General features: G+C 41.0%; 1 protein-coding gene across 9 annotated transcripts in view; it reads left to right on the top strand.

Moving 5' to 3' along the window:
- The first annotated feature begins 1308 nt into the window (after positions 1–1308).
- The window catches only part of Ikzf2 (IKAROS family zinc finger 2), a 144469-nt gene continuing 130758 nt past the window's right edge, over positions 1309–15019 (top strand). Inside the window, 4 exon segments of one of the 9 annotated variants that reach the window (NM_001106916.2) lie at positions 1309–1516; positions 2743–2846; positions 4344–4392; positions 5249–5353. In NM_001106916.2, coding sequence (NP_001100386.2) covers positions 4359–4392; positions 5249–5353 — 139 coding nt within the window. In that variant the 5' untranslated portion in view covers positions 1309–1516; positions 2743–2846; positions 4344–4358. 9 annotated transcript variants of the gene reach the window in all.

Here is a 15019-nt window from a genome sequence, read left to right as displayed (position 1 = left end):
TGCTTAATAACTGCAATAGATATAATATGGTCTTAAAAAGGAAAAATAAATACATTAGACGTTATTAGGATATCCATTGTGTAGCACTGTGAAGCTTTGCTCACACCAAAATCTAAACACAGGGCAGAGTGGTGCTTAAGGTGAAAGTTGATTTTATTTTCAATGTGTCATATGGCTTGCTTCCACGGAAAAGGGGAAAGGGAGAAAACTCTCAGCACCTCTTTCTGGGATTCTTTAAAGGAGTGGGAGGCACAGCGCCCGCTCCTCGTTCAGCATTGATTTTCTACACAATTTGCGATACAATTTCTCAGAAATGTTGTTTGGCACTCCTGATAATTTCATGTGATTTCAAACTTAAACCACCCAGACTACACAGTTCAGTATTTCCAGCTCCTTTCATTTTCCTTTTCCCTTTAATTATAGAAGTCTCTATTCCTTTTTCTGTGGTCAAGAAAGATAGTAAATGCTGCTATTTGTAGATTGAGCATGCATTTGTTTTTCTCAGGACGATTCCTATACTCTTCCCCCACCCCGGGCAAACCAAACGTCTTGATTGGCATAAGGCTAGGCTACACTTCCAGGCTGACAACTTTTTTCGACCCTCACGGTTCCTTTGAAGACTCGGGTGGATGTGGCACACGCCGAGACGGAGGCAGATATAAACAGCAAGTAAACACTCTAATTTTAAACTTGCACTGGAAAGCACTTTCACAATGGGGACAGTGGCGCTTGCTCCCTGGTCTCCCAGCGCACTCGCGAGGGCCCCTCTGCCCGGCTCAGTGTCCCAGGTCCTCCGGGTGCCGGGAGCCGGGATTCTGGGGAGGTGCCGGGCCAGATAGAAAACTTCCCGCGGCCGACATGAGCTGGAGGAGCCCGCGACCGTCCCTCCCGCGCGGCCAGCGGAGAACGTGAGCTGGGCGCGGGGAGCGGGGAGAGGGGCGGAGCCGGCGCGGGGGGCGCGCGGGGCGCGGAGGAGGCGCGGAGCCGCGCGGCACTTGTCCTGTAATCGATTGCCGAGCGCGCCGAGCGAGCGGCCGAGCGCGCAGACACGCGCTCCCGCCCCTCCCGCCCGCCCGCGCGCTCGCTCGCTCGCTCGCTCCGTGACTCTCACGGACCCGGGCGCTCGCATACGACACCCCCACCTCACTCCCTCCGCGCGCGCGTCTCCGCCAGCCCGCGCGCGCCGCCGCCGCCACCACCGCCGCTGCCCGCCCTCCGCCCGCGGGCGTCTGCGCGAGCCCGGCCGGCGGGGGAGATGTGCTCGGGCTCCGCCGGATCGGTTTCTCGGGGTTTGACCAGCTGTCCCGGGCTAACCCTGCTCCTCGCTGAAGATGGAGGAAGTAAAAACAGGATTACCCTTAGCTACAGATCCACTGCCTTAGTTTCCACCACCAACTGCAGTGCACAAACACACGTTAGGCACAGGAAAGAAAGAAAGAGAGAGAGGGAGAGGACACACTAACAGTAAACACAAACAAAAGGGTGATGGGATTATTTTACTGCATGCACTGCTGAGGTAAATCTCCGCTTGGCTTTTTGCGTGGGGAAGAACAGCTCTTGTTTTATTTGTCTTCTGATTCATAGATTATCTATCAATTTGTGTATGGTTTGCAAAGGGGGGGAGTGTTTTCAAAGTTAAGTGTAATGATATGGAATCTTGTTTAACAGTGTGGTGTGATCGAATGACTTGTTGCTGTTAACCAGTGATAATAATAATAATATAGACGCTTTTCTTTGGGGAGGGATGGGTTGTGGCTCTGATTAGGGAAATGATTTCTTTAAAGGACGCTCAGGGAATTTCGTTGAAGATGATGTCCTTTGCCTTAATGTATCGTCCCCTCCTTGTAATCTGCTTCTGGGATGTTAATGGATTAATCAGTTCTCATCTCTATAGCTGTCATGGATTTGGACTTGGTTTTGCTTTGTTTTAACTTGAATTCCAAGAAGAAAGATTGGATAACCTGGCATTGATTGCAGCTGTCTAGATAGAGGGTATTATACTGTTGGGATTGAAAACAAAACAAAACAAAAATAATACTAATAAAAAAATCTGGTGTGACACATGTATAAAAGCAGCAGTTAAATCGCTTTGACAGGTTCTGGTATGGACGAAGGAGATGGAATGAAGATTTAATTTCTTTTTCCCTTTTTTTTTTCCTATCTTGCCAGAGGCCACAAAACAGTCCTGTGAAGTTGGCCTAGGTTCCTTGCTGGGTTCTGCCTGACTGTCCCTCCCTTCGTACCCCCCCTCCCCTTTTTCTTTCAGTTTTCTTGTCTTAGCTTTTGGTCGATTCTTAAGGAACCGGTGGATCAAGTTTTTTCTCTTCTTGTTAATCGCATTGCTGTAGCACTGACTGACCTCTCACTCTCTCTTTCTCTCCCTCCCTCTCCCTCTCTCTCTTTTTTTCCTCTTTCCTGAAAGTACGTGGTGCCATTCCTGAGTGACTTTTCCTATTAGACCATCCCAAAGGGACGAGGGGGCGGGGGCGGGGGAGGAGGAGGACGAGGAGGAGGAGAAGGAGGAGGAGGAGGTTGGGGGGAGTGTTCCTTCTCTCTCATTTCTTGGTTTTGTTTATCAGCCGATCTGTTTGCTGGATTTGGTCTTGGAATGACCCACCTGTAAAGTGCTTTCCCTCCTCCTCGCCTTCAACTCTGCAGGGGGCTTGGCCTGGAAGGGGCCAGGGAGGGAAGGGGGGGGGGGACACAAAAAACTTCTTTCTTTCTTTCTTCGTTTCTCTTCAGCCCGACATTGTCACCTCCTCTTTGAGGGGTTAGAAGAAGCTGGGATCTCCCGACAGAGCTGGAAATGGTGATGAATGTTTTTTAATCAAAGGACAATTTCTTTTGTATGTACATTTCGTTTCTCTCTCCTTTTTCTTTTTCTTCCTTTTCCTTCACTGAGGGTTTAATAACCCTTTCACTGTTGGGGCAGACTTCTTTTGCTTCTAACTGACGCTTCTTTTTAGTATGTGTGTTAAATGTGTACATTTTTAAAGAGATAGACTCATTTCTAAGATCTCGGTAGAAACTGCTCCCCTCTAAACTTTACGGATCCCTTTCTTTGAAACCTTACGTAACCTAATTGAAAGAATTTGATAAGAGTAGAGCAGGTCGGAATTTAACTGCTATGTCGTTACTGAGAATTTGATCTGATTATTCCATAAAGAAAGAAAGAAAAGTTTTTGGGGGGTTGGAGGGGGGAGGGAGGCTGGTGGTGAAGGGGAGGGGAGGGAGAAGGGAAGTGGTTTTGGAGACAAGAAGTGAAGCTGCCTGTTTTCCAGTAAGTAATGGAGAAATTCCAGGAGCCAGGGCTAAATATACTTGGCGATCAATACAGAAATGGCTCATTGTGAATAATTTAGCTGCTGGTGCTGTGAGAGTTTTGAAACTAAAGGCAAAAAGGACCCGGGCCAAAGGGGGAAAAATAAGTAAAAATCTTTTCAGGACTTGTCAATTCTTTAACTTTTTCCTTCAAAGAATGCAGTTAGATTATCGATCTTCTCATTATGTGAATCAAAGCTAGGGGGTGTTGTCTCATACAATTTACTTTTGTTTCTGGGGATTAAGTGCTGTTTTGTGCTATTGATGCATGAAAATCATTCCTCATACTTGGGGGAGGAAAAAAATAGATCCCCTTGTGCACAGCCCAAAGTTTCTGAAACGTTGGAAATCCGAATGTCTTAAGTAGGCTTGGCATTTGTCTCCAGCCATAGTCTGGCAGGAAATTAGGGTACGTTGAACAGGTGCTTACACAGAATTTGGGGTAGGCTAAAATTTCAATACAAGCCAGAGTTGGCCAACTGCTGCAAACGTCTTCAGGATGCAGTCTAGTACTAAGTGTTTTTGTTTTTGTTTTGTTTTCTTATGTTTTGTTTGTTCTCTGCCCCCCCCCCCCCCCATCAGAACATGATGAACCAACTTGCAACAATTGTGAATAGAGCTGTCTGTATACTAGGGAAGTAGTCAAACTGCAGGGCGATTGTGGGAAGTACTGACTGCTAAAATAGTTAGCTTGCAGTTAAAATTGGCAAATTCAAGATTACCCCCCTCCTATTTTTCCCCCCAATCAAACAGGTAAATTTTGATTAAGAGAGCCTTCTCTTGCTACAGCCCATCTTGCAGGACACTTAGCGTCCCGATCCTATCTCCAGCAGGAATCAGATCATTTGCAGAGAGTTCAATGACTTGCAAATGAGCACGCACAGTACACTGTAGTATGTTTCTTGGGCACAGGTTGCAGGAGCGACATGGACTAAGTGCTTGGGGCTTGAAATAAGTTAAGAATTTAATGGCAGATGCGGGGAGGAATCCCTGGGTAAAGGTTGCAATCTTTTGTTTTACAGCACTGCACTTTGACTATGGAAACGGACGGAATTGATGGCTACATAACGTGTGAGTATTCATTTTCATTAATTTGTTGTGGCTAATCAAGTGCGCTTCATGTTACCTGTGTGTGAGTTCCTGAGCCATGGGGTTTTAGTACGAGTTCTCTAGTTTTATTTGCTATTCACCATTTCACCTCGTAAGGAGTAGGAGGAAGTATTACCAGAAGCAGAATAAGAGGGGGAGATAGAAATCTGCTTATTTCAGAAAGGACTTTATTTAATGCTTGTAGCAAGCAGATCTTTACTTTCTTATTTGATTGTTTTTCCCGTTTAATTTAAATTTAGAATACACCAGTTATAGTTACTTCTTCTAGTGGGGGGATATACTAAAGATTTACTGCTAAGTAGGCTAATTTTCCCAGACATATAATGTGAAAGAATTAGCTTAAGTCCAGCTTTTTTTTTTTTTAAGCAAGCTCATTGGAACCATCCAGCAAACATTTTTTTATTCACTTTAAGTACTTCATATTGATTAAATTGGATTATTTAAAAAAAACAAAACAAAAAACAAAAAAACCCCCTCTTACTGTTTTGACTACAATGATTTCGGACCTCAGATGGTCTTTATTGACATTGACCTGTAAGAGTGTTATGATAATCAAGTTTGTTCGCTTTTTTATTATGGACTAGGTGTGTGAATGTGTGTGTTTCCCTGCATCTCATTCATTCACTGTGTATTTCATTTCCTTGTAGTTTCTCTCTCTCTCTCTCTCTCTCTCTCTCTCTCTCTCTCTCTCTCTTAAAAAAGAAGCATGTTTCTTGAGCATTGGGTTCTGCATGCCATCTGAATGTGAGGCAGTCTGAGTTATTAGATGTTCCGTGACAATGAACAGAAACCAAAAGAATGTCTTTTTTGAAAGCAGGTGACAATGAGCTTTCACCTGAAGGGGAGCAGGCCACCATGGCCATTGACCTCACTTCAAGCACACCCAATGGACAGCACGCCTCGCCAGGTCACATGACAAGCAGTGAGTCTTCATTTTACGATTATTATTATTATTTTTTTTAATTCTCAAGTGAGAGGTTCGGCTGTGTCAGGTCTGTGAGGTCTGCTCACTCTGGGACAGAGGTACTGCTGTAGCTTTTACTAAGAAAAGAGCAACACAGATTTATTTCCGTTCATTCTGGTATCATAAAACATGAGCCTACTTACTAGTCTGAACTGTCCCAAGGTGGCGTATGCTAGCTGGTGCCTACCTGTACCGGGTAAGAAATGTTAGCCTTGTTGATGATTGTTTTCAATTCGAGGGTCACGTCTAGGTTTGTTGCTTGATAAAAAAAAAAATTAGAGCAATGTGGCATTACCAAAGGACTCTTCGTGGTTATTTAAAAAAAAAAAGGAACAAAAAAAAAAGAAGTAGAAGAAAGAATGTTTTGCTGCTTGCCTTGGTAGGAAAAAGCTAAAACATCAGTGGTAAAATTGAAGTATTACTTGCTTTCTTAGAAAGGAAAAGCAATGTAAAAGTTTCTCCTTCAGAGGATTTGAAGTGAGATGTCATTGAAAATTGGCGGAACTCCTTTGCGTCCATTTCTTTAAAAAAGCATTTTGTTTTACACTATCCAGAAGGGGGCAAAAAAAGAAGATTGGGATGGATGTTTTTGGGCTTGCAGGAATGACAGTTTGGCTTTTAGCGTTTGTGACATGGAGTGTCATATGTGATGTTGAGTGTGACAAAAAGCTGTGCTGCCAGTGTGAGAGGACAGGGTGCTTTTATTTGTTGAGTTTGTCTTTTAATTAAAATGTCTTATCAGATTAGCTAATTCAGTGCAAGTGGTCTGCCACTCTTCCTCAGAACAAGCCTGAGGTGTTGAGTCCTTTGTACTTTGGGTTTATGTCGTAGTCTTAAATAGAAAGGGTATGGTTTATGTTAAGTTTAGTTTAACTTACAGCTTTTCTTTTTGGGTGATGAAGGAGACATTTCCTCTTTGAAGATTTAACAACTGGAGAAAACTGAATAAGCTACTTAATTACAAGCATATTCTTCAGTCAGTTCTGGTTATCTGAGAGAACCTCTTTCCTGGTGGTCTCTCTTCTAGCCTGACTTAGGTTATTGTAAAGTTAGAAACTTTATAATTAGTGAAGACTTCTGAGTTCTAGCTGACTCTTGGATACATTCTGCATTGTCTTCACTTTCCAGTGATTTTAGCCATTGGCTTGAAATTCTGATTGAGCTATCTGACTTCATGTAAAAGTTTTCTTTCTTTTTATGAATGGGAAAAACGTATTCAGGAAATTTCATTCTTAAAGCAGGCCTCTATGATGTAGAAAGGAAAAAAAATACTGGTGTTGTTGAGTGATTCATACTGAATTATGTTGTTAATCTCTTGTAATGGATTTGTAGCACCTTGGTTTTTTTTTTTTTTTTTTTTTTGCTTGTTGATTTGAGAAAAGTCATATTATTGTAATAGTACATAGAGATTTTTCACTTTAATATTTAATATTGTTAGTACTTTGATAGACCATGGTTTCATTTTCAAGAAGCAACTTTTCCATAAAAATGTCTAGTAGGTTAAGTTTCGTGTACGTGGGACTTCTATGCTATTCTAGTTATTCTTTACCTACTGTTAAAAACCAAGTATGTAAAACAGAGTAGCTATTGATTGGACTAGCCTGTCCTCTGTAGTCACCACCAGAAAATTAGCAAGAAAATGCTCGCCTACTTGGTTGGCACTCTGTCATCGACCTTTTCTTATTGCTTCAACCAAGAAGACATTCCCCTTCCCTTTTAAAATAAACATTGCAAAGTATAGAAATGGTTAATTTGAACAGATAAGTAGCTATTCTTTCTTTGCTTCCACAAGGGTCTTTTCTCACCCAAGAACAGTAAACTGAAGTTTGGTAATTGTGTGGGCTTTTTTTTTTTTTAATTTTCTAGCCTGTGGCAATTCCATGTTCGCACAATTTTTGGCTGAGTGCTACGTGTTTTCAGAGTTGCTGGTTAAATATTTTGGCTTTGACTTCAGAGCTGTCTGTTGCATCCTTTATGTAGCCTCTATTTACAGTATCTAGGTTACCCACTTAGGTGTTAGATGGGGAAGATACCCAGTTTTCCTCCCTGGTTGATCTAGGAGAATCATCAGCATTTTAGAGTGCCAAAGCAAATAGAGTTTGAGAAAGACTCCTGTCTGTTAATGAGAACAGAGATCTATAACTGGTCACTCTGATGTTTGAAACTTGGAATAAGTTTTGTATGGGAGCCAGCACCACTTGCCCCTTTATCCATTAACATATGCTGCTACCTTAAATAAATGGAAATAACATGTTCTCTGCCTTGAAAGAATATATTCAGATATATTTCTTGTGAGGCTACTTCTTCCAAACGTGGACGGAATTAAAGTTTGGATTGGAAGTATTAAAGCTAGAAGTTAGTGTGAGAACATTTCTGATAGGATAGAATAGTGTCTGGTAGCAAGAAAGAAGCATCTATGTGTAACTCCAGTAAGGTATGATAGCCCACTTACCCTGCCTTCATGAAAGGGGTCAGCATCACTATAAGGAACCAATCATCAGTTTAGTGGGCTCGGTGACTATTCTAAGATGAAGAGCATCTGTACACCAGGTGCCAGCTATAGTATAAAAATAATGACAGCAGCCATCATTACTTGACAGTACTAGAATAGAACTGGAGCGACCTGGGGGAGAAGGAAGAAGGTTACAGTGCTTGACAGTTTTGAGTCTGAAATCTACCAATACGATAACCTTCAAGGAAGCAGCAGATCTTAGTGATCCTAACATCTTAGAATCCCTTCTTGTGTTTTAGAGTGATTCTTTTCATAGAACGTTTAGACTTTTTCTTCTGGAATACGGCTGTCTTTGATAGGAGAATGGGCATTGTTGCCTGAGATCATTAGTGTCCGTGTTGAGTTTGCTGACAGTCTTTGGTGTCAGGGATGACAGTATGTGCCTTGATGGCTATTGGAAGCACACACAGTTAAGCAGGTTTAGAAAAAGAATCTGGAAGTTAAGGATCTGAGATAGACAATTCAGACAGAAGGCTATAAAATTGATCTGTATTGTGTTCTGGCCTAGGAGATGAAACTTATCTCGTGATTCATCTGTTTCTGGGTTAGCTCATTCCCAATGTTTGGATACCCACCTCCGTATCAGTTTTAAGCTCTTCTGTACTTGCAGCTGACTGTTTTTAAGATTTAATTTTTTAAAAATAAATTATTATCTAACATGTACACATGTGTGCACATGCCACCGTATGGATGGCAAGGTCACAGACAAGGGCAGCTTCTGCTATCCACTGTGTGTATCGCAGGTATCAAACTAAGGCTTTCAGGCTTGGCAGCAGACCCTTTGGCCCTGTGAGTCCTCTCACCGGTCTTTGAACATTTTTTTAAGGTTCTAAATTCATAATTTTTCTTACATCTACTTTTATGGCGATGCATGAAGTTTCTTAGCAGGTCACAACGTAAATGATGGGAAACTACCCCATGACTAAACTTTAAAGCTCCTATTGCTTTAAAGCTCCAGGAGGAGTGGTTATCCAGTCTGCGCTGTTGATGATCAGCCAGCTTGATGGCCAGGTGGCATGTATGGAATCGGAAGAAGTAGTCATTCTAGTTTTACAAGGCTCTCACCAATAATCAGGTCAGGGAATCTAGTTTATTCTTCTCCTAGTGTTTTACATTCCTTCTTTTCACAGCGAGTTTCCGTTTTTAGAGCACAGCGAGGCAGACGTGTGTTATGAGTTCTGGTTCTCACATGTGAAAACTGAGGCTGGAAGAAGTCAGTTGACCTCTTACGGCACCTAAGAAAGGCAGAAATTCTCACAGTCGGGATGAGATCTTGATCTTGAGGGCTGATTAGCTAACTGCTGTCTCTGTAGTGTCACCCTGTGATGGTGTCCGCTGTGTCCAACGTGGTGTTTTAGTAAAAAAAAAAAAAAAAAAAAAAGAAAAAAAAAACAAAAACAAATAAACAAACAAAAAAACCCCAAAAAACCAAAACCACCCAAAAACCAAAAAATAAAAACAAAAAATCAGAAGTAATAGTAATGGAGTATTGTCAGTATTGTTGTCAAGTTGCTCTCCAATGGGATTTGTACAGTGCAGCTCATTGAAGGAGTCCCTGGCTTGCTGAGAGTTTCTCCTGCCGCTTAGTTTGGCGTTCGCCCTCGGTTGCATTTCCATAGGACACACCCTAATGTAACACCAGATTAGTTTGATGTAAAGCATAGCTCTTTTGGGACTCATAGCAGTGATGTTTGTGTGTGTGTGTGTGTGTGTGTGTGTGTGTGTGTGTGAATACAGGTATATATATTGACATTTAGTTTCATTTGCTGGAACTTTCAAACAACAACCAAGAACCCTGATTTCCCAGCTGTCAGAGTTAAGTGTCGTGAGTGTATCAAAAGCAGAAAAAAAGGGAAAAAAGTTTACACAGAAAGCAAGTGTGAGCATGGCTTTGCAGGTCATTAACAGCAAGACCGCTGCATCTCTCTCTCTGGCCCTCATCCAATCTGGCTCCAACATTTAGGCTGCTTAGAGGTGAGAATTAAGGTCTTTGACAAACAAGACAACGGTCTGTCGAGAAGTTATGTATCTGTGTTGAACTCTGTTCCTCCTAGTGGAAGTCTTTTTTATCGTTTTAAATGTGATGTGATTAAGTTCACTGGGAAACCTGCTGAGAGCCACTGCCCAGGAGGCCTCTGGGTCCAGTGTTTCTCTTCCCTTCGATACACTGATACATTTTTGAATACTGATATATTTTGATCTTATGATATTATGGAAACTAAGTATCACAGTCCAAAAATGGAGCAGAATACACTGCTGTCTTTTTTTTATACTTTTTACTAATCTGATAGTACTTTCTTGTGAATATAGACTCAGATATCTCCACATTGAAATGATAATTGAAATATTTAGGAATTCTTATGAACTTCCTTTTCTTTACAATTCTTATTGCGGTTGGATTGGGAGGAGGTCGGGCTGCCAATGTTATTGAGGGCACACCGGCTTCTCAGATGCTGTGCTAAATGCTTTCCATACTGTTTGCTTAGTCTCCACCTTAGTACCTCTCTGAGGAGGGGAAAGAATGTCTCCATTTGAGAGGATAACGTTGAGCATCTAAAGGTGTGTGAGCGGTCGCTGACTTAGGCTGGAATTGCTGATGCCTTAATAGATTACAAACTCCCGCCTGCCTTATGTATGAAGCATGGCGTTTTACTCGACACCTCTCAGCTTCCACTGCTCACCTGTAAACTGCGGGCCACTGAAACCGACCCCTCTGGACTGTTGTGATGTTTAAATGAGGTAATATATTACAACTGTTCAGCAGAGCTCCCAACGTATGGTCGGATTCGATGCATGATCACTGAGGCTATTGCCCAGGAAAGTCCAGTTACTTGATTAATTAATTTGTTAATTAATTAATTTTTTATATGTGAACAGCTCACGAGAGTAAGGGGCTGTCCTCTGACCCAGATCTCTTTGAAATCTGGATCTATTGCTCTGGCTGTTTACCGCATGGGGCCGTGGAACAGAGACAGTGTTTCTGATAATTTAGTATAAAAATAGAAGAAAGATATCAACTGTTCTAAGTGCATCTATGAAGCATTTAGCTGGAAAGTCATAGAGTTGGCTTGCCTACTGGATTTTTCTTTTACCGGTTTCCGCATTCATAAGTAAAAGTTTTTCATTTTGGTGTATCTATTTAAGTTATCGTTTGTGCCCAAAAGACACCAGTCAGTAAGAGCAAAGAGAAAATCCTAATGGAATTTCCTATCAGTGTTGATGAATAATAGTTCTTTTCTAGCGTTCCCATCAAAAAACTTAATCTCATGTAATGCTTCTGAATTCAGTGTGATAACTTCTGTTATAAACATTTTATTTTCATTATGTTCATGAGTGTGTTAAATGGGAATAACTGTGCACAAGCTCAGATGCCTATAGAGGACAGAGAGAGTGTCTGGTCCCCTGGCGCTGAAATCATTGATCGCACAGTAACGGGCTCTGAGAACCAAATGCAGATGCTCTTCAATAGCGCCATGTGTTCTTAACCACTGAGCCATCCCCTCTATCCCAGAGTGCCAAAAAATTGTATCTCATAATCACTTTGCAGGCCACATTATACATTTTTGGTGTGATTGTTTAGTTGTTCTCAGTTAATTTAAAATACGATTGTTAACCTTATGCATTCAGCATTTTGCTTTATTATTCTAGTTGGTTAATTGAGCAAATGTTTGTCTGCTAGGTTCTACAAGGTGAGATGAATGGAGAGGTATACTGTATTTCTTCTGTAGGAACGGTATTCTGATGGAATACACAGAAACTTGCTCTCAGTAGCATAGTGTGGGAAGCAGAGTCTTGATTATAGGAGGCGAGAAGTCATATGATTTCAGAGGGAATTTTCTAGAGAGAAGCTCTTTGAACTGACATGTAGTAAGTAGAAAGGAGTTAGGGGGAAATTGAAAGACTTTCATTAAATGGTGACTCCCAGTGAGGGGTGAGAAAGACCATAGGCATTCTGGGAAAGAGAAACAAGCAGGTTGGTATTTCTGGAGTGTAAAGTGGCTCTCCATTCTGTAGGAATCTGAAGTCAGAGATGGCTCTGGAGAATTAATCAAGGTAGGACACTGGAATATCTTGTGTGACAGGAAAGCTGGCTTTAACTTTGAGTGGAGCCCAGGGTGCTAACAAAGCAGGCGACTTGAGTGTTTTGATTGACGTGATTTTAGTGGCTGTAACATGAGAGCAGGCTGTGGATGGGCAGTTGGGGGCATCTTGACCAGGCTGCTGTGATGATTAAGTGACAAGCCAGGAGAGCTAGTGGTAGTGGAATGAAGAGGAGGAGAAAGATGTGGGTAGTATGTTAAAGTGGACAGCACTTTGGCAGTAGAGTTAGGGAAGATGAGGAGTTGAGGGTCATTCTCCATTCCTTGTTAGATTGGGGTGCATTCTGTCAGTCAACAAAGACAGGGAATACTTAGAACTAAGTTACTGGAAAAAAATTCTGGTTTTGAATTTGGGGGATGACAATAGAGGAACAGGCAACACAGAAGTCTTCATTGGTGACCACTCTGCCTCTTTATTTCCGTTACTTTGCCTGTGTATTACTTTAACACTATTTTAGTGTTTCTTAAAAATTCACTCATCAGTAACTGTTAGACTTTTAATCAGTGGCCCCATTCCCTTATTTATGCCAACAAGTAAAAATTCTCTGTTGAAATGAATAAGCACATGGTTTTATAAACTCTTTGCTTAACAGAATTCCCCCATATTTTCAGAAGTTGGATTAACTTCTGTGATTTGCTCACTGGTTTTTGAATAAAATATGGCAACCCTTCTCTTTGAAACTTTTGTGGTGTATTTAGTATTTTAAGTTATATATAAAAGCCACAAACCTAATACGTGCCACAAGTCCAAATGTTTATACTCTAAGTAATCACCTTTATTCTGTAAACTGTGTCTTTCTTAACAACCGTGTAGTTTATAACACATGACTAATTGCCAGCCAAGTACCACTTAGTCCTGCTGCACAGTCAAACAACCTTGGCGTTCCAGTCCAGATTACTTGAGATACATACGTGGAATATATATATATATATACACACATATATACATATACATATATATGTACATATACATATACATACATATATATATTAAAATCTATACTATTACTAGGGAATAATGCGTGACAGCTTATTCCTTAATTAACATTTTTATTTAAAATATGTATTAGAGATTTTGATCTATAATTGTAATTTTCTCTAAAACGCCATTATATCTCACATGAATGTTAATGACAAAAACATTTGAGATTTCCCTAGTACTCTCTAAAATATGTATTCAATTGGCCTAACAAACACTTACTGAACACTTGTTTTGTGTGATACATGACTGATGTTAAGGAATGGGAAACGGGCCGTCTTTAGGGGTTCAGGTGAATTGCTATTGCATTCATAGCACTGGGTCCCCTAGCCCTGTGAACTGACCTGCATGAGTAATGAGCAAAGGTCACTTGGTGAGAGGTGCAGATTCAACCCCACAACAGAGATAGTGCTGTCTGTGGAGTTCTTTGACCCAGTTTCTTTCCCTTTAAATGCCAGTGGCTTTAGGCTCCCCAGCTCCAGTTTCAGCCCAAAGTTCAATCATCACCATCATCACCATCATCACCACCACCATCATCCTCCTCCCCCTCCTCCTCTTCCTCTTCCTCTTCTGTTACCTTCTGTTACCTTTTGCTAGGTCAGCCACATTCTAGTTATTACCCACATTAATTAATTATTATTAATACATGTAATCAAGTTATAAACAATACTTGCTGGACTGGGATCTATTCATTTTCTTTAATGTGATTTCTATCTGTCTTAAAATTTATTAAATGTTAGTTATACAGCTTAACTCCATAAAGGCAATCTTACATTGCCCGCAAAGTCTTCCTCAACTCCTATTGTCAGAAGTTTCAACTCAGATTCACAGAAACGTTGGCAGGTGAGGTGGTCAGCAGTTTAAGTGGCTAGAATGCTGCTTTGGAGCTCTGATACCTGGAAAAGTCACCTTTAGTGAGCTCAATACACACACACACACACACACACACACACACACACACACACACACACACACAAAGCACAAAACCAAAGCATAAATTCCCCGGAACCACTGACATAATCTCATAATTTGACCATTACAGATTACAATACTTCATGTTAGCTATTATAAAAGATATTGTTAAGTACTGAGTGTAAATTAAAGAATATTTTTAAGGAGTATTTATATTATAGGGCTACCTCCAAGAAACAAGTCTGAGATTTCTCCTGCTGTGGTCATATTTTATCTGTCTCTCTAGTTCCCACAAGCAGTATACTCAGTAGGAGGTCAGAAAATATTTACTGAATAAAAAAATCTATTTAGTCTCATCATATTGCATATCAATTTAAATGAGGTGCTTCTGACCAAGTTGAATGGATTTGGAATTTTGATTTCTCAGATGTTAAGCAACTTGGAAATCCTAATTTATCCATGTCTTTCTGAGCATGTGTTTATGTAATAATATCCCTTATCATCTTGAAGTCAGTGTCCAACAGGTGATCGGTTCGGATCCACAGCTCTCTCTGTTTTCCTCTGTACTCATTTTCGGTGGGGCCTCAGGTAACGGCGCTTTATGTGCTTCCGTGAGGTGTCACCTCCTTCAGTACTATTGTGGTGTCTTTACACTGAACATTTAGAGTTTACAGATTGAGTTCTATACGTAATTTTAAAGGCAGCTCTCTGTCACTTACCTAAATCTGTTTTTAGTAGCATATACAAGATGAAATGCTTCAATTAACTTTTCTTGTGCTCTGAAGATATTTTAAAGAGCATGTAATTAATCAGTGAGAAGTCACGTCTAATAAATTAGCATTCATGGTGTCGACACCCTTGACATTCTTGTCATTACTCTCTTATTATCATTGAAGCTGTAGATTTGCGTACACCTGATGGTATCATCTTTGCCTACTTCTTACTAAACGTGAGGCTTGGCAGTGTTTTGAAGTGCTGTGGGTACTACTGCATTCTCCTCAGCTGAATTAACGCGAAGCATCTCCAGTTGAGTTCTAAAACGGCAGTAATTTCTCCTTCTTTCTTTCTGTCTTTCCTTTTCTATACTGTTCAGACATTTTCTACTGTGGCTGTTCTTGTAA

The sequence above is a fragment of the Rattus norvegicus genome, chromosome 9 (assembly GCF_021556685.1).
Source record: "Rattus norvegicus strain SHRSP/BbbUtx chromosome 9, alternate assembly SHRSP_T2T, whole genome shotgun sequence".
NCBI classification, from domain to species: Eukaryota; Metazoa; Chordata; class Mammalia; order Rodentia; family Muridae; genus Rattus; species Rattus norvegicus.
The sequence above is the reverse complement of the archived record's forward strand: the minus strand, read 5'-3'. Positions and strand labels throughout refer to the sequence as shown.